Source organism: Hippoglossus stenolepis, chromosome 9 (assembly GCF_022539355.2).
Source record: "Hippoglossus stenolepis isolate QCI-W04-F060 chromosome 9, HSTE1.2, whole genome shotgun sequence".
NCBI classification, from domain to species: Eukaryota; Metazoa; Chordata; class Actinopteri; order Pleuronectiformes; family Pleuronectidae; genus Hippoglossus; species Hippoglossus stenolepis.
This window is the reverse complement of record NC_061491.1, coordinates 23,616,764-23,644,469: the sequence shown is the minus strand read 5'-3', so window position 1 is coordinate 23,644,469 and position 27,706 is coordinate 23,616,764. Positions and strand designations below refer to the sequence as shown.

At 44.3% G+C, this 27,706-nt stretch overlaps 1 protein-coding gene across 4 annotated transcripts; it reads left to right on the top strand.

The window, feature by feature from the left end:
• Positions 1-729: 729 nt before the first annotated feature.
• On the top strand, positions 730-27,706 carry LOC124852361 (protein FAM214B). 4 transcript variants are annotated; one of them, XM_047341176.1, is made up of 10 exons: positions 12,744-13,391; positions 18,182-18,368; positions 18,570-18,783; positions 19,239-20,597; positions 22,056-22,114; positions 22,931-23,030; positions 23,797-23,955; positions 25,236-25,304; positions 25,509-25,714; positions 26,356-27,706. In XM_047341176.1, the coding sequence occupies exons 4-10, from the start codon at positions 19,410-19,412 to the stop codon at positions 26,507-26,509; spliced, it is 1,935 nt and encodes a 644-aa protein (XP_047197132.1). In that variant the 5' UTR covers positions 12,744-13,391; positions 18,182-18,368; positions 18,570-18,783; positions 19,239-19,409; the 3' UTR covers positions 26,510-27,706. The 4 variants fall into 4 exon arrangements, with proteins under 4 accessions (XP_047197133.1, XP_047197134.1, XP_047197132.1 ...); XM_047341177.1 differs by lacking the exons at positions 12,744-13,391; positions 18,182-18,368 and adding an exon at positions 730-1,053; XM_047341178.1 differs by lacking the exons at positions 12,744-13,391; positions 18,182-18,368 and adding an exon at positions 730-1,167.

Sequence of the window (27,706 nt, the reverse complement as noted above, 5' to 3'; positions counted from 1 at the left end):
AGTGTATGATCATGCATAAAAATAGCTATTTGAAACATGCAGCCATCGCATCGCCAAGTGCATCATCAGCACAAAGATGGACAAATGGTGAGGAGCAGTAGATGCAACATCTTCTGTTACAGCCCCTGAGCTTCTTTTATCTGCAGCATACAGTGTGTGATCTCTGCAGGCCTCCTCCTCCTCTGGTGTAATCAGGCCCCAGTGTGCTCTGGGTGGATGGGCGTGGAGCTCAGTGCAGCCGCAAAGCAATATGGGGATACAACGTGTAGCTCATCTATTCTTAGCTCTGTGACAACATGGCCCTTTCTGTACAAGCGTAAGAAAAGCAGGGGGGGATAACTGCACATTTAACCACTGCAATATGTTGTTTTATTAAATGTCAGTAACTGAATAAAGTTTTTGTTCGGCGCTTCTTCACTTGTGTGTAACGCGGTTTGTTGAGGATTTTTTAATTAAAAATGACAAAGTCTACAACAGCCTTTCTTCACAGTGAAGGATGGGAGGGGAGAAAAAGCACGTGTACTGGGCGTTTCCTGGGTTAATCCACGGTCCAATCACGGAGCGGGATCGTTTGAATAGATCTGCATGTTTTAACCACAGCTTAATGCCCCGGGCGCCGATTGGTCGAGGGGAACAAGGGCGGCCAATCGGCTAAATGACAGGCCGCTCAGCTGGGCCGCGAAGCCCCGCCTACTTGATATATACCCTGGCAAACCCCGGAAACGCTGTAGCTTAAAGGGCCAGAGGAGGAATTCCAGAAACAACGGAAACAGCTGCGAGCACGAAGAGAGACTCGGAGAGAGGAAGGGACGTGGACGGCACAGCCAGCGAGAGATGTGGGGAGAGGACACTGGAACTGCCCCGTTGTTTTCCACCCGTCAAATCCACGGCTACGAGCGGCTAACGGCTTTTGGTTTAGCTCCGGGACCGAGCGTTAGCTACCGGGAACGTGACAACGCAGCAGAGAGGTGAAACAAGAAAAAGGCCAAACACCCGGACGCGTCATCCAACACCGTGTTTTTCCCCTCCTGACTTCCCCCGTTTCCCTGTGAGGTGAGTCGGCCTCTGAAAACCACCTCTAGCCAGCTCGCTCCTCTGTAGTCTCCTGGCATTGGGGGAACTTCACTGACACAAAGGCTGTCTGGAGATCTCTCCTCGTGGTGTCAGGTAAATGTTTCACCCCGCGGGTCATCATCACTGTCATTATCCGTCTTTGTCAACGTGAGCAAAAGAATGAGTGGAATCCAGCCTGAGCCAGCTGATGTCCTGCCAGCAGCATCTTGCAGGGTGTAGGGGGGCGTTCCCCTGCTTTGTCTGCTCCCTTTCCTTTATGTGTGTGTGTTCGTGCATGCACCCTGACAAAATGATGGAGGAATCCGTGCATCGGTCACAGTCATAGGTTTGTGTCTCGCGTGCACATCAAAATGCATGTGTGAATATTTGATTTTGATTATAATTGCACTGCACACACACACTCCTGCCCTCTTTGGGATTGTGCATATCTGGGCTGTGCAAGGAGGATGGAGGCTGGATCAATCAGCACTTGTGTATATCTGTGAGATTATGACTGTATCCCAGTGGGTAGAGTGATGGTGATCACTGTAAAGCTTACATGGAGAAAGGATAGCACTGGGTGGTATTGTATTATGCATTATGCAATGATGATGTGGGTACTGAACCCTCGCTACAGCATAAAAGACCTATAGTGTGTTAAGAGTCAGTAATTGCAGTGTTATTACGCTCAGCTGCAGTGCACTTCCTCCCATTGTCGTGTAAGACAGGACATGGTGGCATTGACATACACATTAGGCACACGTGTATATGCAGTCACCCTCACTCTACATCACCCATACAGCACACTGCAATCCACCAGCTGTCACATGCATGCAAATAGCAGATTTCTGCACAAACATGCACACACACACACACACACACACATTGATGCAGCAAATCCATCTGCAAGTCTACATTTTTGTCTCTTTTTTTTCTTTTTTCTCTTGTCCCTGCCTTGGTCTGACAGTCACACCCCCCTCCCCACCTCCCTGTCTGTGAGAAACCAGTGGGCTTTGTCCTCAGCTGAGTGTGGCGTCATGCAGATCCTTGCTCTAACCAACCCTACAGGCGAGGTGCATGTTGTTCAGCGGGACCTGGGTCTGGGCTTGTCCTGTGCGCAGTCACACAGTTCTTTTTATGCTGTAAAAAAAAACCAAGATGGTCTGTCTGTTCAGGTGAGACAAAGAAACTGAGAAAACGCTCTCACATCAGAGGAGAAGGGAGGTAGAGGGTAACAAACTCAAAATGTACAATTACTAATATATTCAATCTCAGTGTGGTCATGAGTAGCCATGTGTTTTCTCAGGGTAATATTTAGAGCCACCAGTGCCTTGTTAGGCTGTTTAGATTTGTACATTATGGCCAATATGACGCTAACTTGAGACCTGTAACACTATAAGATCCCAGTCTCTCCTGATTCTGTCTGAATAGATTAGGCCCAGACTAACAGTGTTACAGCGTCAGTCAAACGTTGGCCTGCAGTTGGCTCCTCTTGCCTGCAGTTCAGCTTATGCACGTGTAGATCAGCTGACAATGTGTGACATTAAGGGATCCGAGCCAAAGGACGTCATTAAAGCTGTCGTCCTCTGTGCACCCAACCAATGATGTTTAACTCTTGTGCGTTTCTAGCTAAGTGGTTATGGTGCATGGTTGCAATTCTCCGTGTGTGTGTGTGTGTGTGTGTGTGTGTGTGTGTGTGTGTGTGTGTGTGTGTGTGTGTGTGTGTGTGTGTGTGTGTGTGTGTGTGTGTGTGTGTGTGTGTGTGTGTGTGTGTGTGTGTGTGTGTGTGGCTATTAAAACGCTTTGAGCTGATGAAGGCTTGTTGTCAGCCCTCCAATGTGTCTCTGCAGGATTTGATGTCAGAGATTACAGATGATTATGTGGGTTAGATCCAGTACTCAACAATGCTCTGGGGCAATATTGATCTCCAGTGTGTATGTGATGGGGAGGTGTGTGTGTACGTGCACATCTTGTTTGCATCCACATGTGAGCTCAATGGCCTCTCTTCAAATACAAAGATATTTCACCATTAAGGGTTATACATGAGGTTAAGAGAAGGAGAGCTATCCACTAATGTATAGTCATGCAAGCATTTGTATGTGAATGCATAAACACAAAGCCATCACTAAGAACCAGTGGTGACTCACAGACTGAATAGAATCTAGTCTATTTCTTGTCTGAAAATAGAGAAATGCTACCTTTTCTCAGGAGATTCTCTTGAATGTCAGTGTAAGCCTTATTGATCCGTCAGTGCTGCGTTAAAATAAAGACCCTCCAATTCACATGACGCAACTCTAATGAAAGATCATTTTTATGTCTCTTCCCTGATTCACTTTCGATTCGAAGCCCAGTGGATGAAAAATATGTTTTTTAATGGCGGAGTGAGAGCGATGCTGTTTGCCAGAAGATACCTCGGCTCAGTTCAGGGACGGAACGTTGGCAGGTCGAGATGAAACGTAAAATTAACAAGAGGTCGGGGTCAAAGGGCAACATTAACTGCGAGCGTCTCGACGTCATTTCCACCTTAATGATAACCAAATGTCCTCACACTCCACGGACTGGAAAGGAACGCCTCCACTGTGAAGATGTCCCTCTGGTTGTCACTTCTGCAGTGTTTCAAGGCGATAAAGCAAGGGATCCTTTTTTTATGTGTGAGACCATGCATGTGTTAAATCACGTTTTCACTCTACTTAATCACAGCTTATACCCGAGCTCCTAAAATAGCACTTGCGCAGCTCCGACTGCTGCATCCTTTCACCTTTGACTTAAGACCCTCACTCTGTTACCTCTGCTCTTTACACATCACACACACAAACCTGCACACTAACTAAACCCAGCTTGAGGCTTACCATTGAAGGTCAGTTAGTCTACTTAACAGTCTGTCAATAAGAGGAGCTAGTTATCCGAGTGTTTTGAGCATTGACTGGCTGTGGTTAATAACATGTTTTTAGGGCATGGAAGGGAAAGCCAATACATTTCAAGGATGCTTTCAATAAGTGAGCATCTGGAGATTGTCTCATATGCTGTCTGAATTTACTGACATATAAACATAAGATCAAATAAGGTATGAGGTCAACCATATTTTCAAGGCTTTTTACTGTTTTCATTGTATTAGGTCCAATCTTAGTTGATCGGTCTGCGTTTTCACTGGTGCACCACCATGTATGATGAGGCTTCTTAAGCCAGGATTGAATATCAATTCAATATATTGCTTCTGAATAACTTTTTGAATGAATAAGGGAAAAGAGGGCCACAAACCCATAACTCCATGAAGTATTCAGTAGTAGTAGAATAATATAAATCAGTTTTAGCACACATTGCCTCATTGAGGATCATTGCAGTTGTAAAACCTGCAAAATGGAGAGAATTGACGTGTACTATCTTGGGTATCTGAGGATTTAGAAATCTCAAATAAAAGCTATTTTCAGACACAACATCCCTAAATAGGTCCAGACATGTTCCAGAGTTTGCCTTTCACATATGAAGAACGGAGCAGGACATTTTTCAGGGCAGATTCATTATCAACAGCAGGAAAATGTCAAAATATTCAGGTGAGGGGTGGGAAGAGCACATGGGAGGAAGGATATGACGTATATATTCTGATGCGAAGGGCCCTGGCATGAAAAACGCACACACAGCGCCCCTGGATAATTTCAGGAAAATGTCTGGGCTTCAGTGCTTGTCTGAAAGCAGCTATAGAGAGACTGCACTACTTCTTTCACTTCCTTTATTCTCTCGCTCAAGTTTCATTTATAGTAGGAAACCAGCATCAGACAATCTGGAAGTTTCTGTCCTGTTTAGTACTCCATCTTTGTTCAGTGGCAGTCTGCTCGGCCTTATCCAAACACATCTGACAACAGACTTCCAGAGAGGATGATGGCAAGGTGACAGTACCACCTGCTGAATAAATCAGCATGGTTTGACATTACACCCCGAGAGGCAAAATTAAGCTCTGTACAGTGTTTGTATGTGGCTGTGGGAAATGGAAGTTATTACCGTTTATTCACCATTGCATCTGTGTGCAATATTTACATTTCAGTAACAATCTTTTACACTCACTAGTAAAATTAGTATAAATAAGAAACAACCTCTCGGGTGTTGTTGATACCACTAAGTGGACTGAACGTAGCCTGAGCCAGTCTGTTGATATACCTTCCATACAACAACCAGAATCAACGAGTAGATGCTGGAAAGCAGATGTGTCTCTTTGCATTATATAGGTCAACACAGAGCTTATCAAGCTAAGACCTGTTCCCTCTCTGCCCCTCTCCCTCTCGTCCTTGTCTTGCTTCCTCTGTCCATTACTCTCCACTATACGGTCATTTGTCTCGTTCCCTTCATCCAGCATCAAAGCCCTGCATCTCTCTGTGCTGCTTTTATTCCCATCTCTCCATCATGAGGAGGCTGACAGTGTATGACAGCATCAGGCCTTCGCATGCACCATTTGTCACTTAAATTGAGTTTTATAAAGAATGTTCCCCTTTGAAAAACTGTGACACCCACTGTCGGAAATTAATTTATCATATTGTTTTACATACTGGATTTGCATGTTTGGATAAATAAATAAAAAAAGCAGGAACGATCTAAAGGAAATAATCCAACGTGGATCAAGAGCCTTTTGACGCCAGTGCATGAACCTGAACTGGAACTGGAAGTACATACTTCAAGGGTTCAGTTGAAACCGTCAGTTGCCCAGTCATGTTTTTCCTGATATAAAAGAACACACACAATGGTGTGTTTCCTGCAGGCCTGAATGCATCAGTATGCCTCGTCCTCCCAGAGAGTTTAAAAGCCGTGGTGTACACAGAACACCTTAAAGCAATACAGGGCTGTGCATGTGTGCGTGTGAATTTGTTTTCCACAGTTAAAGCGTTAGTGAAGTGAGTGCTAATCTCGTGTTAGGCGTACATAAAAATGATGCCTTTTCTTTTGTGGTTGTGGTTCATTGTTGTGCTGAAGTAAAGGTTTGCGTGTTTAACTGGCTGTTCTAGTGCCATTAGAGCCAGGGAACAACCTTAGCCTGAGCATTATTGACTCAAAGGGATTTATTGTGCCACTCAACCTGACTGTGCAAATCAGAGCTATGTGTCATTAATAGTGAATGTTTACCCTCCTGACCTGAATTCTCCTTTATGCCCTGCGGACATTAATGAGGATTTTTGCAAAACAAACTTTTTCCTCTTGAGTGTGTGCCTCTCGTCCACACGCAAACACAGGTTTAAGTCGCAAAAAATTAGATCACCTTCCAAAGTGCAGTTTTTCATATACAGTTTCTGTGTATTTTTGCAAACATGACAATGATGTAACAATGAGTAATTTGCACCACAAACTACAACAACAATTGTGCATATATTCAGTTTTTTCTTTACTCTGTTAGCACTGCTAGGTCTAATTAATTGCATCTAAATTTAGCATTACTGCACCACATTGCCGACATTCACAGTCTGCCTCACGCGATATTACTCAGACCACAGTGTTCTTCTCTGGTTTTTGACTGATTGTTAATGTAGACACTATCGCCCCCTCCTGGCTCGGCATGCTCGTTTGAGCATTTGTAGTCATTTTGCTTTGTCCTCGTCTAGATTGTGATATCTTGTAAAACAAAGGTATAATGGATGGAGATTTTTGTTTTCAATGAGGCGAAAATATCCATTTTATCTATTTCAACAGGTCAAACTTTTCACGTATCTTGTACCCTAGTTGTCGATATTTGTGGGTTTAAGTGAATTCATATTCGGTAGGATTGCCTTGAAATTTGGTACAGATGCTCAAAAGGCCAAATCACCACCCAAAACACCACTGTACATGTGGACATGGCCTTAGACTCAACCACAGAACAGCAACTCTCCTGGTCCCAAAGCTTCTCGTTAATAACTGCTGCTTAACGACTGCAAGCGTGTGTGTATTTGTGTGTAGGTGTGTGTTTGTGTTGGACTGATCTCAGGATTAACCCCGGCCAGACCTCTCGCTCTACCCTCCACCCTGTAATGTCTACTAAACCAGAATGGATGAGCCATTCTCTAAGTTGTGTGCCCATAAACACGAGCTTCATCGAACTTCATGGTCTTCTCTATAAGTTCTTTGTGAAGTTGTGCGTTGGTTTTTTCTCATTTCCTACTCACTCTGGTGGAAAATGATCACACAGCAACAAATGTGGTTATAAATGAGCTTGAAAGTACTTTTACAATTTTCTCTACCATCCGCTTTTTCTAGTTACTAATAATCAGTCAGGTTAGCTTATTATATAGAGACAGTATGCTACATAGCAAATGATGGCAACTTTTTCTTTCCCTTTTTACCAGCCAGATGGCAGGCTAGACTTCTTTCACCCGCTACCAGTCGTGGTTCAACCCCATGCTGTGCAAGTTCCCCAAGCATGAAAGGGGGGAAAAAAGGAATTGATTCTAGAACTGAAGGAAGATGCACAAGAAACAGTCAATGGCCAGGAGAAGGAGGAAGCACACACTCTCACACACACAGATATGTGAAAAGACAAGCAGCCGAATTCAGGGTGAAGGAGTGACAGAGAGAAAAGGGAGGAGAGGTGCAGAAGGAGAGCGAGCGAGCTTTATTTCCTGTCCTCCATGAATAGGCAACATATTTCTCTGGAACATTCCATCCTCTGAGCTGGCCCGGCCTGTCACCAAGACTCAGGGTGCCACTACTCCTCCCCATCTTCACATTTCTTCCCAGAGCACTCTTGTCTCTTGCTTTTCTGATTGCACATATCTTTTTAAAATCTCCTCTTCCTTTTGAGAGCGAACGTCAGATCTTGTGAATGGAAGGAATAAATGTAATCAGAAATCACAGGAAACACAAAATAATAGTTCCTGCACTCTCATAAGTGAGTCAACTCTCCTTTCTGCTACATATTGGATTGATAAAGGCTGCTGCACACTGGAGGATAATCGGGCCGATGTTGGACCCGATTTCCCCCTCCGACAATTGCGGGGGCGTTCCTGACTGGAGGAATCTGTGCCGATTATCTGACCAAATAATCCAGGAGTGTGGGGGGTTTACAAAATGATCTTAATGCTACAGATTGATTTGGAGTCTCTAGGGGTCAGTCAGGACTGAAGTCCAGTTTCAGGTCGTACTTGATTCAGCTTTTCATAGAGCGACATCAGTGTCAGGTCACGGAACAACAAATACAACTTATTTCAGGAATACTTTATTTGGCTGTTCCTGTGTTTAAAACAGACAAACAAATAGTCTATATTCAGGGATGCATATTTTCTGCATCTGCTCAATTTAAACCTCGGTCCGAATCATAAAGTTAACCTGAGTTTTTATAGGTCCAATATTAGCAGCCAATTTACTGAGATGGCAAAAAGAGCAAAGGACACACACTCAGTTTTTCCCTGAGCAGCTAAGTAAAATGATTATACTTTAAATGGGCTCTCTGTCTCTTTTCAGCTTGTAGAGCTTATTTATCAACAGGCAGCTGGTCAAACATGCCCTTCCACTCACAGTTCATCTCACCAGATTGTTACTTCGCCTTAGAAATGTAAATATAAAGAAACCACTCGGGGAGGGAAAGTATCTACGGAAACTTGTTATCTGATAATCTGGTAAGATTGCTGAGGGATTTTGGATGGGGTGGCCGCAGTTAGATTGGCAGGTAAGCATTTTATTCACATCTACTGTAAAATCCACCTTCTGCCTGAAGACAGAAAGTGTACAGGCTGAAATGTTGAGAATAGAAAGCAATATCTCAGGATGAAAACGCCATCTTTCTGACATTTTACAGAGTTCATGTCTGAAAACAGTTTATGACAAAAAGCAAGTCTTGTATTTTAAATTGCCAACCATAATCCTGGTGTAGCACTGTACATGGAACAGGTCTTTCATAGCATTAGCTTTAAAGGGGACATAGCATGCCCATTTTACCACAAGTTGATATGGTTCCTTGGGGTCTTAATGAAATGTCTGTAACATACTTTGGTCAAAATACCACAAGGATCATATAAAACAGCACCCTTTTTACCCTGTATAAAACAGCCCTCCACAGAGTGACCTGTTTTGAGTGCCTGTTCCTTTAAATGCTAATGAGCCAGCTCCCCCCTCCCCCCTCTCCCCCCATGATTTTAAACGATATAAATTACATATTTTATATGATATAAATTATCAAATATGCATCCCATACTTTGTATTCCCCTTCTGTTGTCCTGGAGTTTTAATTTTCCCAATCACATAATTAAATGTCCCCCTCTGCCCATCCACTACAAGCACACAAGCAGACAGACAGAGAGAGAGGTGGGGGCTATGAAGACCATCATTTACCCCGAACCCCGACATTCAACGGGTACAACAACAAGCGGAGAAAGCAGAATCGCGGGCTGACCTTATATATATATATACAGTCTATGGGGCTGACCAGCGGAGAAATGCTCGTCCCGTGTGAACAGCCAGGCGGCTGCGTGCTGGAGAACGGCGCTGCGCTGCCTCGCAGCGGCGCTTCCGCGTCCGGTGTACCCCGGCGTAACTACTGTAACCCGGCGGAACTACTGTAACCCGGCATAACTACTGTAAGACCATGTAGGGAGACTTCCAGTTCCTTGTTACGACACAAAACCCAGGAAGCGCAATCGAGTCGCTCAAGCATGACGTTTCTGACTTAGAGGAACTATAACAAAACGCGCGAGTGTTTTTTCCCCAGAGTTTTTGGGTTGGTAGACATGCCAGATACCCACATTAACCTGTAGAAGCACTAACAAAGTGGAATTTGCATGCTATGTCCCCTTTAAATAAAGCTTGACAGCCTTCCTAAAACACATTACACATAATTTACGCACACGTTACAGTAAAATCAAACACATTGCAAGTCAACACAGCATTGGCTGTAGTTTCCCTGTAAATATTAGCTGTGAAAGTTGCTCCAGCACATTGGAGCTTTCCTGGCGTTGCTGTGTTCCCCTCTGGAACACACTGTACATCTCCATGTGTGTACTACTAACACACTCTCCGACACACACAGAGGGATCTACGGCTCTTTAAACACGCTGTGTATTCTCCCCAATACACAGACACACACTTTCTTTTCCCACCCTTCCTCCACCTCTCCTCTCCCTCTCCCCCTTTTGTTCTCCCCCTCCCAGAAGAAGGAGGGTGAATTGGACCTTGTTTTCGATATCTAAAACTGCTCAATGAAAACTGTGACTAACTGATTGTCCCAAGGAGGTTTTTGGGGCTGGTGGAGTCGAACTGAAGTTTTTAAAAGGCTGTGGCTGTTTAGTTAGAGCGGATGGGTAACCCCCATTTCCCAAAAAATAGAAAATACAGCTGGTGTCACTTTGAGAGGCCTCAGAAAACAAGGCCTAGTGTCTGTCTTGTGACGCGGCGTTACACGTGCTAGGATTGAGAATCCAACCTGCCGCAGTTTTATAATCGTCAAAACAAACACTGCCCTGCTCTCGCATCAGGATTGCATCAATGCATGTGCTTGATGGAATGTGAGTGAGTGTTTTCAATGCTTCTTTCTACTCAGCTGCACTAAGGGCGCCCTTGAATAGAGGAGGGTCTTTAAAGAGAGGACACACCCCTTTTCTCCTAATATGGAAGGCCACGCAGGCTCTTAAAGGTGCAGAAGTGTGTGAGTGTGTGTGTTTGTGTATTCAGAAACACAAGCTTTTGAAAACAGTGCTGCTTGCGAGCAGAAAGTCTTCATTACACTCGGTGTATTTTTTAGTAAGCTTTTCCGTCAGAAGCAAGTTATTAGACAGGAGAAACTTAATCTTATTTCAGTATCACCCTTGAGAGTTTGTTCTTCTCTGTCTGTCTTCCTGTCTTCTGTCTTCTACCCCTTCACCACCTCCCCTCCTCCCTCCCCTCATCTCTATATTTGAAGGTACGTAGCCAGAGACGTGTCTTGTTTTTCAAACCTCCTCTCTGCACACTTTCACTGTTCACACACACTCATCAAAACAAGTGTGCCATCCTCCCACACACATCTACAAGGACATGTATGCAGAGCTGAAGCAGTTGGCTGATAAATCGATTACTCCGTCGGCAGAAACTCAATCAACAACTGTTTTGATCATTTTCAAATAGTTTCAGTCACTTTTTATTCAAATGGATTAAGTTTTCCCCTTCAAATCTTAGTGTTTAAATGTCTTATATGATAGTAAATTGAAAATATTGGGGTTTTGGATTGTTGGTTGCATAGAACAAGCTTTTAAATGAGTAGGTGAAGAAAAACTCCTTCTGCATTACTGTGATAATGTTGCAGCTCAGCACCAACTCAACTTTTCGTAGAAACGGAACTTGAGACGGACTCAGATGAGGATTGAGGGAAAGACAGAAGAGGCAGACAGTGGCTGAAAACAACAGAGGCAAAGAGCTATCAATAGTTTTGTCTCAAGTCAACCCTGGTTTCCTATATAAGGATAAAGCATAACAGGGTCGCTGTGTCTGTAACAAGAAGGCCTGGGCAGAAGTGGTGTGTTAAATATCTGTTCTTGACAACTTGGTGTGTTTTGTGTACAGTGTGTTTGTGTGCGGTGAAATAAGCGTGTGATGCACTAGCTCCCACTGTGTGTGCGCACTTTGACCACACCACTCAGTTGAAAATAGTTCTTGCCTCGTCAACATGCTGTTCCTTATTAGCTCACAGACGGCAAGATATACAGTACACACGTGGATGAGGGCTGCTCCTGGTACTGAGCTGATAAAGTTTTTCACATGCACTTCATTCTCTATCTGCAATCCAGCAACAGATAAGCCGCCTGCTATTGAGCTTGTGTAGGATACAGATACTCAAGCTGCTTTCAGACTGAAGTCCTAACATTCTCCTGCCTGACATATGCCGGAGTGGCTGTGTCTGAGAACGCAGATGTCTGAGTCAACTTTTCCTGCCAACACCCTAAATATCCAGTGTGAGTGAGCCCATGTGAAAATACAGCAGGACAATGTATCGAAATTTACAGCGGGTGCGTTAATTATGTTTCCACGGCAGATATCAAACTGAGAAAATTAAAAGCGGCACCATAAACATAGAAGACGCCGACGGCTGGTAACAAAAACACGTGATTTTCTGTGTGGAGGTTATACGTCATGTCCTGCCTCGCGCTCACAAAACCCAGGTGCCACCCTTCGCCTGAAAGATGTCTGACCTGAACAATCTCCTGCTGCATTCTTTATTTGTGAAAGGCCAATTCTGGAAAATGTCTGGATCCAATTTTCCGGAGTTCCTGTCTAAAACCGCTTAAACAGCAAAGGAAGGGGTGGTGGCTGAAACGCACAGATGTTTGTATCTTTATTCTCTGAGGCGTTAACTCCTTCTGTTGTAAGGTGTCGTTCTTTGAAGCACACAGACACACAACTAGAAATGTGGCTGGTAAGCTTTAGAAAAAATTTACGCATAACTACTATATACACAAAACAGGCTTGAAGCTGCCATCACACACACACACACACACACACACACACACACACACACACACACACCAGGGAAAGTGCTCTTCAGTCCGGTTCCTCTGCAGAACAGGCCGAGCAGGGATGAATGGGCGTGGTTTAAGCTCTGCCACGCCTCCTCCCTCCTCTGAATCTCTCCCCCTGAGCTGACCCCCCTTTTCTGTAGCCAATTAGCTGGCAGTATCTCCCCCCTACCCTTTTCTTTCCCCTGTATGCCTTCACTGCTGAGCAAAGCAAAGCACACCTTGCTCTATCAGCTGAGAGGAAACCGACAGAAAGAAAACACACACACACACACACACACACACACACACACACACAACGAGGGCGAGAGAGAAAGAGGGTGGGACGGCGAGAGGATTGATAGGAGGGCCCTGAAAGTAGATAGAGGAAGAGAACGAATGGGAGGAGAGGAAAGGGGGGAACACTAGCATGTGGAGTGGCTTTTGTATTCAAGATATTTTGGAGGGGCACGAATGAGAGAACAGAGGAGGGGGAAGCCCGAGAGAGAAAAGGAGAGGCAGGGGAAAAGACCAAGACTGGTTGGGGGTGAAAGTTGCTGAGGGGGTTTTGATTTGTGTATGTGGGACTGAGGGTGGAGAGAGGTAGACAGGAAGAAAACAAGATTCGGAGAAGGAGAAGACAGCTATAGTGCCGGGGGAGAGTGACTTAAACAAGCAGATGGAGGCAGGACGACGTGACATTTCTCCGTCTGTCTCAACACCACCTCTGCAGGAGGAAGGAAGAGAGGCAACAAACCGGAGAGTGGAGAGAACGAGAGAAGGCAGCCTGACCCAGTGGATGTAGAAACACAAGAGGAGGAGAGACAGAAAAGCCAGCGCAGCCACACGTCAACAGCCCGCAGACGACAAAAAGAGGAAGGAAGGAGGGTGAGGCAGAGAGATACAGTCCATCTTCTCAGGAGGGTGAGTGTCACAAGTTGCCTGGCTGTCAAGTCACTTGTGTTAGAGTTGCTCCTGTTGATTGCTGTCACATTGTCAGCTGAGCTATGGGTGACTCAACGTCTCCTAAAATGGCTACATGAAAGGGACATACTGTATAGACAGAGGTGGGGGGGGAGGGTGAGACAGAAAGGGACCCTGTGTCAAACAGCATTCTCAGCAACTATGTCACTGAGCCAGCTTAGTTCAGTCTGCCATGACTCGTGTGTGTGTGTGTGTGTGTGTGTGTGTGTGTGTGTGTGTGTGTGTGTGTGACGCTGCCTCGCTTGATCAGTTTCAATCGACTCACTTCCGACTCACCTCTCTCCTTCCGTCACGTTCTGGCTTCCTGTCTTCTGTATTTGTCTCACACACACACACACAATCAGCTGTCATTTAACCCGCTGTCTCAGTGAGCAGTGGCACAGTGACATCAGATATCCTGTACTCTAATCAACAGGTGATTGTTTTGCAGCACCACTTGGCAACTTTTCTTGAGAATTTGCACACAAGTGTGTGTGAGTGTTCATCAGCCCCAGGCACAGGCCTGGGGCTGGGTGGGGCTCCGCTTAAAGCTGATGAGACAATCAAGGCAGTTTGGGAGCTGCTAACCTCATGCTGATGCTATCAAACCTCTGTTATAGGCTGAAAGCCAATTTTACGTTGAATAGACGTCGTACCCTATAGTTTTTGGTTCTGCACAAGGCTTTATCTGTCTTTGCTGCTGAACTATTTTTTATGTAAAAGGGGAACTTTGTCGCTTTTTAACCAGCTCTTGTAAATGATGATGAACAATGTTTAATTTCTCGCGCTGTTGCTCGCACCCAGATTTCCACGTTCATTTGCTGCCAAAAGTACGCCTGGTGAAGTAAAAAATCCTGGGGGGAATATTTGTTTTAAGATTTTTGTCAGGGCTTTTCCACCTTCGTCAACAGGAAAGTAATCGTGAAACAGGGAGAGAGAAAGGGGGGAGACACGCAGCAAAGGGTCGGGTCGGAACCGAACCCACGGCTGCTGCAGGAGGAACTCATGAAATGATTCAAAATGTTATTACAGTATTATCCCTGAATGGGAAGAAGAACATATTACAATTGTTGTTTCACTTTGCCACAATTTGCAACTCCGCTTGGTGTATAAAGTATAATATGATATGAATCAAATCTTTATATTAAAACAAACAAGCAAAGTAAATTTAGACATTAGATTTAGACAGTAGTAAACATCAGCTGTTCTCCCATGAACGATTTCTCAAAGGTGGAGTAGAGCAAATGTCAAAGAGCACACAGAAAAAATATATAAATTATGCAGTGGCCGCATCTGTTGCTCTTCTGACGAGTAGAAGAAACCAAAGTTAAAAGTTCTTGTAAATGTTGTTTCCCCCGTGGTACATTTTTTGAATTGCGTGTGATCCTAGTTGCTGAAAGAGACCAGGCAATGGTGTTTTTAATACTGTGCTCTGTGTGCGCCTGTGTTTGCATGCGTCATCTGGGTGTTGAAAGTATATGGGCCAAATGTCAGGGTAGTTCCTGAGGATAGATGCTGGCTGTGAACTCTGCCCCCTCCACCTCCATTCATGTCACTGAGAGCTGCTTTCTGGGTCAGAGCCACCGTCAGCAGAGCTCCGAATGGAAAGTGTGTGTTTACAGGGTTCACGCCAATAAGTGATGATGCGTCGCAGTCTCACAAGCCCTTTATCAGCTGTGCAACAAACCTATGCACAGTGCAAATGCCCGTTGGCCTTTTACCACCACTTGGAACGCCACCTCTCTCGTGAAGCTGCTGTAAATCAGCTGACCCACGACTGTTAGCCTTTGACTTCCTGACTGCAGTCTTCCTTGACCTTTTTAAGGTGTGTGTGTGTGTCATACTGACACACAATGGTGCTTTTCACAGGCATGCATTCATTCCTCTGAACACACATGCATGTTTTAACACACCTCAGCAGATAAATCTCCTCGTTGAAGGCTCCGCAGCAGGTACAGTCACAGGTGAAGGGCGTTGGTGTTTCGCTGATGCTTTAGTTTCACTCCACTATGACATCTAGTAACCATATCCTCATGAAAAACTGTTTCCAAGACAGTCATCACAGTGTTGACATTGCTTGTATCCTGCTGTGCGTCTTAATAGGAAGAAGCTGGCCATTCATTGTCCCACCTCATTTTCCTAATTATTGCAGCTATCAAGTAATTATCCAGGTTTGATTATTAGCAAATTTTATTTTAATGTTTTTGTAAGCATTCATTCTACTTTCATCGTGATCCAGAGCGAAGCCTGGGCCAAGGAACACTGGACTGTTTTTATTTTTTTTAATATGGATTTTTTTCCATTGGTCCTATTGGTCTTGTACACCACTTTCTTGGGTCTCCATTACATTAGGTTTTCATGCTTTTTCCATTTGAATTTCTCTTTTCTCATTTGTCTCTCCTCCTCATTTGTGCATGCAAATAACCCTAAAGTGTGAACGTGTAAAACTTGATGAGCCAGAGTTAGGTTTCTTCCCAGCCAGTCTTTTTTAGGGTCTAATTTATCTCCACTCATTTGTATGGGTGGAGATAAATTTCTCTTTCTCCTCTCTCTGTCTGGCTGTCATGTTGTCAGGTGTTGGTCATATTCTCTGTCATCTGACCTCATTTCTACTCTCGCTCTGACTCTTTCTGAATGACTGCGGGTCCATTTCCTATGTTGCCACGGATGTCAGGTCAAGAATTGCACCTGGCCTGCTAGTGATGCGTCACATCCTTGTGCTTCACGTCAGCAGCGTTCAGGAAATGTGAGATAACATTTCAATGTAATGGAATTTAGCAAACAGATGAGACGAGATGACATTTGTTTTATTTACCCATATTTAGGAAAGTGTTCTGGTTTGGAATATAAAAAATTGTTCAGTTCTCAAGTCAGCACACGTCCCCCAGGAACCTGAAGCCTTTCCTGGGGTGAAGCCAGAGTGTCCCCCCTCCTGTGCCCGGTGCTGGACTCAATCTGAAAAAGGGGTTGGGAAGCTTCTGCAAGCCTCCTGCTCAGTTCGTTAAAATTAAGGTCAGAAATCAAGTGGGGTTTCCTAAAGGAGCCTTTGGGTTCTCACAGTAAGCTGTGACACAGGCATAGGCAATAACTATAAATACTCACCCGCTGACTCCTCTCCCATTCCTCCCCATCCCCCCACTCCCCATGTCCTCCCCTGGGCACTCGCTCAGGAGAGTCCACCTGTCCTCACGGGGACAAAAACAAGAGGAAGATACTCTTTGTATTATGTTGACTGAACTCTCATAGATAAGTGTCGCTGCCAATAGTTTGTCATTTAAATTAACCAGATATGCCTGTTTGACTGGGACAGTTCGGATTTAGCTGTCAGGAGTCTTCCACCCGGAGAAATATTAAGGGTGGTGGGGGGTGAAAAGTCTGCAGGTCTCTATATCCTCTGTCAGGATATCTCTTATTCTTCGTTCAACTTAAACAGATGATCACTCTATTAATGTTCAAGTTGTGGACTGTGTTTTTACAAAACCCTCTATTACTCGCCTACTTTGATCATTGCACTGATTTTATTCAACACCAGGTATTCAATATTCATCAATAATATTTCAATCTAGTGGAAAATACACATGAACAACTCTCATTAATTACATTCATCTTTTCTCACTTCCTGCTCTCTTTCCTCACACGTGATCTTTTGGCCTTTGTCATCATTTCTACGTTAGTAACTGATCTCGTCCTGCGTCATCATGATTTCGTCAAAAGGAAATACAAAAACGTGAAGTAACTAGTTGCTGTAATGTAGGTCTGAATGGGAACCAGTTGCGTTTCTCTCTATCTATTACCTCAAGGAGGTTATGTTTTCATTGCTGTTTGTTTATGTGTCACCAGGATTTATTAAAAAACTTCTGAACCGATTTCCATGGCACTTTGTGAAGGGGTGGGGCTCATCCCAAGGAAGAACCCATTATATTTTGAAACTAATGCAGATAAACAGGCAGATCCAGGAAGTTTCTTTCGCTTTCTTAAATATGGAGAGATATTTTCCCATTTTACATTTCAAGCTTTTGGTTGCTTTGGAAGTTTCAATCAATGGCCAGCTTCAGGTTAACAGAACACAGGCCGCACAGTGTGTTATAGTCTGTGAGGCCATTTTCTTTTGTGTTTGCAGATAATTTCTTGGAGGAGCATCTTTGCCAATCCTGCCCCCCCACCTCTCTCTCTTTTTTTCTCTCTCTCTCTCCGTCCATGACTCTGTTTCTTTCTCTCCGTCTTTGTCGCCATACACAAAGGAGCTGTTATCCTTGGGCTACTGGTTGCCAGGGCGACTGCTCGCTGTGACAACCTCCCCACCCCACATTCCCAAGTTCTGGTCCAAGTGGGTCGGAAATGACCCACTTCTCTTGACCTGTCACCGATCAGTGCCAAGTTAGCGACAGAAGAATCAACTCTCGGCTCCATCAGTGGCTCCTCCTTTTGTTTCATTCCGAAAATGAGAATAATACTTCTCCCTCCCTATTTGTTGAGTATTCAAATGAGGATTAAAGACCAGTAAGGAACTTAAATATTGACAACCCAAGTTGTCGCGTTTGCATGTTATTTGTGCTCTCTACTGTGGTGACAAAAGATATGAGGGCGTTTCTGAGGCTTCCTTTGGTTTTGATAATTTAAAATGTATACATCAGACATATGTATCTGACACAAACGGTGTTTGTCCCATGTTAGTAACAGTTAGTTGTTAATAAAAAGCAACAGTCTGACAATTGACTTGTTTTTATTTTTATGTGTTTCTGTCTGTTCAGATATTTTGGGTGGAGTTACCCTGTAATGATGCCATAGCCAAGCTACACCCCAGGCTTAGGTGACCGAAGAGGGTGTGTCTGGCTATCAGCCAATCGCAGAGGCAGCCCCAGTAGAGTTCCATCCAATTCTAGTGTATAAGTATTTCCTCTCAAGAACCTCCTCAATTACTGGAACTCCACCTCTCTGGTTAGTTTTATCCCTCAGGGTGATGATTTGATCAAAAGTATTTTTTAAACAAACAGTAGATAATCTAATTCATATGGACTGACCCAACGGGTTGCCTGAACAAGTTGCTTGTAACTTCTAATGCTTCAAACAAATGAAAACTTTCTTATTCTTACTAATGTATTTTCTAACAAACCAACTTTTACTTTCATTTCTCTGCAGGTCATAGCTCCTGTGCCCACCAACTTCACTCCTGCCTCCTCTGGGGTCTTTGCTGTTTCCTGGTCACCTATCTTGGGATGTTGGCGTTGTTCTGTGGCAGCTGCCATGGAGATAGACGGGTTCCTTTTGTAGACCATTTTACACACAACTTCCAGATGTTGTGCCAAATGCAGCTTGTCCACACGGGCAGAATTAGACAAGGACCCGCACAGAGGTGAGATACAGATCTTGGGCAATGTCTTCAATATATTACTAAATTAGACCTGAGACACAATAGGCTTATGTCTTTCCCGCAGTTCACTATGTCACATTAAAGCAATTAAATAGCTTTATTTTCATACTGCTTTAAAGCTGGAACTTTGTAAGAAGGGATTAGTATCTGATTTCCCCACTGTTTTTGTGGTAAGAATACAATCTCAGGGCAGAAATTGTTCAGATAACACAATGACATATTGAAGTCATGACATCAGTCAGGAAGTCAAAGGCTAACAGCCGTGGGACAGCTGATTTACAGCAGCTTCACGAGAGAGGTTCCAAGTGGTGATAAAAAAGGCTAACAGGCATTTGCACTGTGCATTGGTTTGTTGCACATAGCCAAGTGTCAAAGCAAAAGTGTGCTATTGCTTGAAAGGAGTCCTAAATAGTAAAACTGTATTTTGTTCCCATCAGGTGCTGTGCAGCTCAACTTCCTGTTTCCCTGTGTTTGACAACATCACAGCAGGAACTATAGGACTTCCTATTCCTGTGGAACATCTTGCTCTGCCTCCTGGCTCTCCCGAGGACCTACTTGACCGGTTGCACAAAACTTAGTCAAGACTCTTGCCCTCCAACATCGCAACCATGCGGCACATTCACGTGGAATTGGCCCACAAAAAGGCTCCATTAGAGCTTCCAGCCCGCGAGGGAGACCTGCCTCCACCGACAGCACCAACACAAAGCATAGACCCTGGGGTCAGACCGGGGGCGCCTAGACACTTTGGTCAGGAGGAGTTGCGGCTTCAAAAGGTCTACCAGCTCTCCATTTTCTCCCAGCTGGGGGGATTTTCTACCTCCACAGAATCCAACACTGATACTCAACAGAGACCTGTCCGGCTGGGTGTGAAACGGGGGCTAGAGGAGCCTCAGTTGACTTATAAGCGTCCTCACCTGGGAGATGCCTCAGACAGGGAGGAACTGGAGGGAGGGGTGCTGTGTGGGCCAGTACCTGCTGAAGATGTTGGGATAGGGTTAGCGACAGGTCCTAGTGGGCCTGGTTCTGTTTTCTCTTGCACACAGATTGAGCACAGAGACTCTGAGGGGGGGCCTTTACCCAGATCTCCTCCCCTCTCCCCAAGCCACACCCCCTCCAGGCGCCCTACTCAGCACAATCACGATAAGCCCATTCCTGATGTATTTGCTCCGCTGTCACCTAAATCGACCCCAATGTGCGACCCACATGGGCATCTCTACGACCAGGGCCACTCCTTTGGAAGCTCCGCCAGGACTGAGTCTCCTAATGGGGGCCGCACACCCACCTTCTCTCTAGGCAGCCCTGGACATGACAGCTGTAGTAATGGCTCATCTGGAGGCCAGCCCAGCCCCCACATATATGAAATGTCCACATACGAAACTCCCAACCCTGCCAGTCCCACTAGTCCCCCAGGCCCCTTCTCTCCCCCACACCACACAGAGCTGCAGGAACCAGGGGAGGCAACTGAATGGGAAGTTGGACTTGAATCCTCCCCACCTGAGCGAAGTGCCACCCAGGCTGCCTCGTCCTCCTCTAATGGCCTGGCTCCCTGGGAGAAAACGCCCAGCAGTAATGGCCACCGTCTATCCTCTGGAGGTCACTGGCCGGCCAAAAAGAGGCTGCTTTCCCCAAGCGAGACTGGGGAGTCGTGTTCAGAAGATGAGGGACCCTCCACATCCAAGAGAAGCAGGCTGTCACTGCTGGCTCCAGGACTTGGTCCTGCCTCATGTCGCAGCACTGATGCCAAAGCTGCTCCGTACTGGAACCACCTGCTGCCCTCTGCATGGGACCGGTCTAAGGTGAGCACACTCACCTACACGCGTCATATATGTGTTTTTGTAATTTGCCACAACTGCATCAGCCTAATATTCCAACTCCTGTACAAGCTAATGGCTAACATTTGACGTTATGCTACTTGACTGTAATAACAGGACAACCATGGTGTCAAACTACATATCCTAATAAAATATAATAGTTGAGGAAAACAGTTTTCAGATTAACGGCTAAATTATTTGGTTTTCTAATTTATTTCTCTAATTAACTGCAGCTAGAAAGAGGCTGTAGTGGATTTTTATTGTCACATCCATTAAAAACAGCATGTGCACATTTACATGCAAATAACATGCTTTTAAGCCTCACAACATGAAGGCCCTTTCTACACGGAGGCCTCTAAGACTTTGAATATAGATTTAAGAGTAGTTGTCCAAAGTCAAGTGGTTGATGGTAAGACATCTATGAGCCGTGACCGTCCTGGAAAAGGGGCCAAGGCGTAAATAAAGAGGAACTAAGAGAACAAATAAAAGAGAACAAATAAAAGTACAAGAATGAACTGATGGCCGACTCATCACGCCACACTGGAACAGGCTGAGTAGCTCCAGAATAAAGCCCATTGAGGGAAGGTCAATTGTTCCCCCACACGAGTGTACTGTGTGTGTCTCTCTCACACACACACATACATACATACATCTGGCTGTAAAAAATGGTTCTGGAAGTGAATTGGCCATTTTTGAACACTGGGTGGCCAGAAAGAGCTTTGAGTGTGTGGGTTTGTGGGATGGGGAGCGTGCTCATGGTCACAATAGGGTTCACCAGTTCGGCCTCATACAGTTGTGGGATCATTATGACGAGAGACGTTGAGTGTTTGTGTGAGGGAAGCACAGGGAGAAACAGATAGATGCAAGACAGGCTCAAGGACACAAACTGGAGAGACATAGAGGGACAGTGGAAATATAAGAGCGAGGCAGTCACAGGTGATAATTAGGTAAATAACAGTTAGAAAAAGATATTTTAAAGACACAGAAAGGTAAGAAGGGATACTATTCTGAAAATGCCCTGTGTGGTTTTGATCGAGTGTGATGAGGCGACCAGCTGACAAAGACCTTCGAGCTCTGTAGAGAGCCAGTGCAACCGAGGACCAGCTGATACCAAAAAGCTAACCATGAGTGAAAGGTTCGCTGTGAGCAAATGGCCAGCAGGTAGCGTAGCGTCGGCTGGTGATGGGTCATCTGACAGCGTGGTGGCCTTTAGTGTGAACTGCAGCCTGGAAATGGGGAATGTTTGTGCGCATGACACAGCGTCCAGTAGTCAGCGCTCAGTAAGTAAGAGGTCATATGAAGTGCCCAATTACGAGAGATGCACAGAAAAAACCAGCATGACCATTATTTTTTATATTCTGAACTTTGTGCACACTAAGTGAGGAATTGGAATATACGCTGACAAAAAGAAATAATTATTTCCTTTCTTCCCTCTTTCTCTAGACTGCCACAGATTGCACAAGGTCAGGGAGACGACTGAAGAGTGGGCTGCGGTTAAAAAGGTGAGTCATGGGTTTCCCAATCAAAACAATAACAAAAGACAGCGTTTGGTGACTTGAAGTAGCGTGGGATCATGGGATGTCTTCAACACCTAGCCCCTCGTTGAAGTGAGCTTCCCCTGTGTAGGACTCCTTCGGTGTTAATGTCTCAGGAATTATTGTCCGTGAGCTGAATTATTGTCCCAACAGCACCTGGTGAATCAACTCGCTAAAAAAAACAGAAAACAACATTTCTATGTTAAGAATCTGTGTTTTTCCGACTCTGTTCAGCGAACACAGGATGTTTCTAAGTGGCTGTGAGCCAAGCTGCTGGTAGCGTTTGTCAGCTTGTTTCTTTGATCACTTAAGATCCTGACATCAGACAACTAAAATGTTATATCTCGTTAAAATATTTCCTTTAAAATTACCAGTATCTTAAAGGTATATTGTCGGAATTTGGCTTAAAATTTGATAAAATACACCATTTGAGACGCATCAGTCAGATTTGTCTTATTTAGAAAATTGGGATAATGCAAATATACAACTTCTAACATGCGTTTGTCAGTCTAATGCAGAAAAGTTCCATGTTTTACCTTTTTAAGTGTAAGCACATGTGGAAGGATGAGTTCAGTTCAATGAAAGATCGACTGCAGGGAACACAGGGAAAGGAGGTGGGAGTCAGGGGAGGTTGTATGCTCTTCTAAATTAAAGGGTTTTGTGTCTGGACTTGAAAACCCAGACACGCTCACAGGCATGTGACATGTCGGTTAAAGCGAAATTAGTGTAATCTCAACCACTAACCACCGGTCTGTTTTGTGTGTTTTTTCTGGTGATATTCAGTCGGCAGCTGCGCAGCGGCAGACACACAGACACCGGACGCTCCACACGTTCCAGCTGGCCCTCATCCTCCATCAGCAGATCACTACTTGGCAACTTTGAGGTAAAAATTTGAACTATCACTTTGACAACTTCCTGAGACGCAGTTTGCTGCAGGTCACAGATAATGCTGGCGTCAGTGTCACTCCAAGATGCAAAGCTTTAATCAATGTTAAATGTCATCATGTGGAGCCAGGGACAGGTTATGGTCTGATTTGGACATTTCATAAGGATCGAAGTTTTTATTTAATTTATTTCCACAAGCTAAAATCAAACAAATTGAATCCAATAACAAAAAGGCCTTGGCTGCGTGTGTGTCTTCCCCATGTCACACTTGCACTGTGCCAACAATAAAGGCCAAATGCCCAAAAAATCTTTGAAATAACTCAACAATTTAAATGGAGGTTTTAGTCTATAATTAACATTTCAAGTGTGTCTTTAAGAAAAACTTTATATATTTTGATCACGTTGCATTATATTGTCAAGCTTTTGCTGTTTTTCTGACTATGTCCTGTTTGAAAAAACAACTCCTGGCGATCTTTCCAGTGCTGAAATCATTTTTCCTTTTGTCCTCCTCTGTTGTTAAATGGGCCGAGATGCTTGTCTAATTGTTGCAGAGCCTCACCCGGGATTACAAAGATTTACAGTTAATCCAGAAAATAAGATAAAGTCAAAATGACTCAGTGAACATATCGAAAACATTTTATAGTGTTTGATCCCTCAGTGTTGCTCATTCAAAGACAACCTCCTATTGGCTCACACCTTCAAAACTACTTTGGTTTCAATTAAAGGCTCCTGCTCATCTACTCGCTCTTCTCTTTGTCGTGCAGGAGTCCATACTGAAGGGACGATTCTCTCCGTCTGGCCGGATCGAAGGCTTCACGGCAGAGATCGGGGCCAGCGGCTCCTACTGCCCTCAGCACGTCACCCTGCCTGTGCAGGTCACATACTACGACATCTCCGAGCACAGCGCTCCCTCGCCCTTTCTGGTCAGTCCTCGTCTGTGTGCATCTGCCAGATCTGGTCCGTTTTTGTGTGTGTGAATGGTTACGTGCACTCTTAGCCAGGCATAAACAATAAATCAAACAAACACTCAACACTGTTTATCGCACAGAGCAGGGTTGTTTGCCGAGTATGAAAGTAATAAAAACCATGGAAAGGAAAGACAAAGCAAAATTAAAGATCAGAATAACGACCCAAAACAAAACCAACTGTAGAATTGGCCTCAGCAGAGTGGATGCTGGCTTCCTCCTTCAGAACCAGATGTAAAAGAATATCTGATGCGTTTTCCCTTTTCCCCGTTTAAATCATAAAACCTTTTGCCACATCTGTCCACATCAGCACTGACTTCTATACATTCATCCGATATGTAATCATGCAACATATGAAGGAAGTGAGGGAGGACCAGCATTAATATGTGAACAACTTTAGTTCTACTTACAATAAGAACCATGATGTCTGTTACACTGGTCCATTTGGAAACCAGCTGTTTTCCCTCTCTCAGCTTCAGGCCTCATGTTGACTTTGAATTGTTTTGTATGAAAGTGGTGATTGTCGGCATCTTTTGATGGAGTTCTTTGAACTGTTAATTACACTTAACATAATGTGACTCCCTGTGTAGCTGCCTGCATCATAATGTAGTTATTTTTAGAGTCGGTGCGCTTTCATTTTGGCTTTTGTTGTGTTTTTGATGATGAATTGTTTTACCTTCGTATGAGATCAAACCAGAAACTGAATTAATATTATTACTGCTTTCACGCTGCTGCTCTTGCCGGTGATGTGGCATTCACAACAATCGGATTCTCTTCGACGGTTCTTTGGGAAGAGCGGGGGGAACAAAGTCGTTGGCTACTTGAGCCGTTCCTTTTATATTTGTGCCCATATTTTGCCGCCCTAAAGCCATGTAACTGGCTTTCATGTGATTTCTGTCACTGAGAAGGGTGAGGAGGGAACTTATTGACAGTAGGTCTCCCATTACAAGTAATTCGGTGCTGTTAGTCCACACATGCAAAGAGAACGTCTAAGTTTGATTCTGATCCAAATCTTACTCTTTCATATCATTAGCCTTGAGATGATTTCATACATAAGCCATACAATCCGTCTCCCTTCAAAGAGCCAAACTGCACCTTTCACTCGTATTGTTGTGACATTAGGACATTTAATCTAGATCCTGATTCTGGAGCTATAAAACTGTACCTAACAGTATTTCATTATTACTGTAACTGAGAATGTTTATCGAGTGCCATGTTTCTGTGTCTCGCTCTCGCAGGGGGTGATTTCCCTCGAGCCTCTGGGAAAGAAAGGATATAGCATACCCAAAGCAGGGACCATTCAAGTGGTGAGTTTGATTTGCTCATTCTTTGCACAGGTTTCGTATCATTTTTCATCTGTGCCACCACAACATTTAAGTTATGATGGCAGACAACATGTTGATATTGGGATCCTCATATTAAGGGTCAGGTACATTTTTTTTATGCTTAAATTAAAACCTACCTGTCTTATTTTGAAATGCCGACTTTGGTCTGACATCTTTCTTCCCCAGACCTTATTTAATCCCAACAAAACTGTGGTGAAGATGTTCCTGGTGACCTACAACTTTGGCGACATGCCCGTCAATCACATGACCTTCCTGCGCCATCGTATCTTCCTGGTGCCTGTGGAGGAGGGGGTGGAGGGGAAAGGCGAGGTGTCTCCAGGGGGCGGAGCAATAGAGAGGAAGAAGATTCTCTGCTACCTGATGCATCTCAGGTACGGCTGAGGTTTCATCCGGCTGCTTTACTTTTTATACCTGAGTTTCTTATAAGATACTTGATTTAAAGCTTGTAAGCGACACAAGAATATATAAAATATATTAATAGTCACAGTCTGATTTCATTACTTTACACTACTTTTAGTGCTTTGTATATTCATGAGATTTTTTTTATAAATGCTTGGAAACTATTGGCAGTTAAATTCCAGTGTAACATCAGTAGGTAAATATTTTGGGAAATGTGTGTTTATTCACATTCTTGCCAAGAGTCGATATGAGATGATTGACTTCACTCATGTTTGTTCTGCAAACACAAAGCTATTCCAGCCAGCAGCAGGTTAGTTTAGCTTAGCATAAAGACTGGAATCAGGGAGGAACAGCTAGCCTCGCTCTGTCATTGCTTCCAGCTAAGAAATGTTATCTTTGGACAGAGCCACACCAGCTGCTTAACCAGATAACTGGTTGCTGGGTGAGGCTCAGTATTAAATGGACAGATATAACTGATATTGATTTTCTCATGTAACTCTGCAAAACAGCAAATAATTGATTCACAAAATATCCTTTACAGCTTTGTTTCAGCGACTTGAACAGTTTTTGTTCAGTGTTTTGCTGACACTGCTCTCGTTTCTGCCCTTCTCAGATTCCAGAGCTCCAAATCTGGGAAGATCTACTTGCACAACGATATCCGGCTGCTATTCTCCCGCAAATCCATCGAAGTGGACACGGGGATCCCTTACGAGCTGAAATCTTTCACCGAGGTGCCAAGAAACCCTAAATACTCCCCCCGCGTTTGACCCCAGCTTGACCCTTCGATCCTCACGGACCCTCCTGTGCTTCCTAAAGAGGAGGGAGGGGAACGGACAGACTGCTAGAATGATGATGGACACAAAACTTGATTAAGACTGGATGAGACATGCCACATGCACACAGGACTCACGTGCACATATCACACACTGTTGGTCATTGGAAAAGTCCCACTTTTGATGCACGTATTCTCCGTTTGCAAATTCTAATCGAGATATAAACTGTCACTCAAACAAACACGGCATTCCTGGTATCTTCCATTCACTGAAAATATTAAAAAACTGAAATATTTGTGCGGGAGCAGTGGAGTTTGCATGCAGTCAAAAGCTGGACTTTTTCATCACCTGAACAAAAACAGATACACACAAACACACACTCGCACACCAAATGCCACGATCACAGCACATACCACACGCGTCACGGCTGAAAACGCCTGGTGGCGACTCTCTGAGTTCAGTGTTAACATGCATGCCTTGTGACTTAAACACCTGAATTTTCCTCTAGTGCCGTATCACACTGTCCTTCACTCTGCCTGCAGCTCCGACCGCCTCATCGGACCAATCAGTTCCACAGCTTTGGATTTGACAAAAAGACACAAACAATGAGCACATCCCTGCTTGTTGGGGGTTGATGATGATGATGATGACCCCCCCCCAACCCCCAACCCCACCCTTTGCACACTCACACACTTTCTGGAGATGAGCAGAGACATGAAACGCGAGAAGAAGCGAAGGGCGGAATGGGAATCGGCCATCTTGATTGGATGTTTTATCATTTGACACACAGTAAAAACCGCACCAACACGATTTGATCAAACTCAGGACGTCCGTTACAGAATAGATTTCTCTTTTTTACCATTTCACTTACAATGGTACAGACCACTGTGAAGCAAGAGGGTCATAGCATGTCATGGAAAACAGGGGAGTTCATTTCATGCGATGTAGCCAGACTGAGGGACACTGTGCTCTTTTCTTTCTTTTTTTAAAATTTCTTTTTTTTATTCTGTTCAGAAAATTCTGACGTCGGAGCAGAAAAGAAAAAAGACGAGCTGTAGTATTTTTAATTTATGTTTTTTCGCAAATGTCTTAATAAGCAATATACTGCACAAAGTAGAGTGTGTTTTTCAGTCGGACGAGCTTTCTCTCTGAAGGGAGGGGGGAGAGAGAGGAAAGCGGAGAATAGAGAGC

Coding starts and splice junctions, on each gene's coding strand:
- LOC124852361 (XM_047341177.1), top strand. CDS start 19,410: ATGCGGCACATTCACGTGGAATTGGCCCACAAAAAGGCTCCATTAGAG. Junction 20,598..22,055: donor CTGCATGGGACCGGTCTAAG/GTGAGCACACTC, acceptor CTCTTTCTCTAG/ACTGCCACAGATTGCACAAG. Junction 25,715..26,355: donor TGCTACCTGATGCATCTCAG/GTACGGCTGAGG, acceptor TGCCCTTCTCAG/ATTCCAGAGCTCCAAATCTG.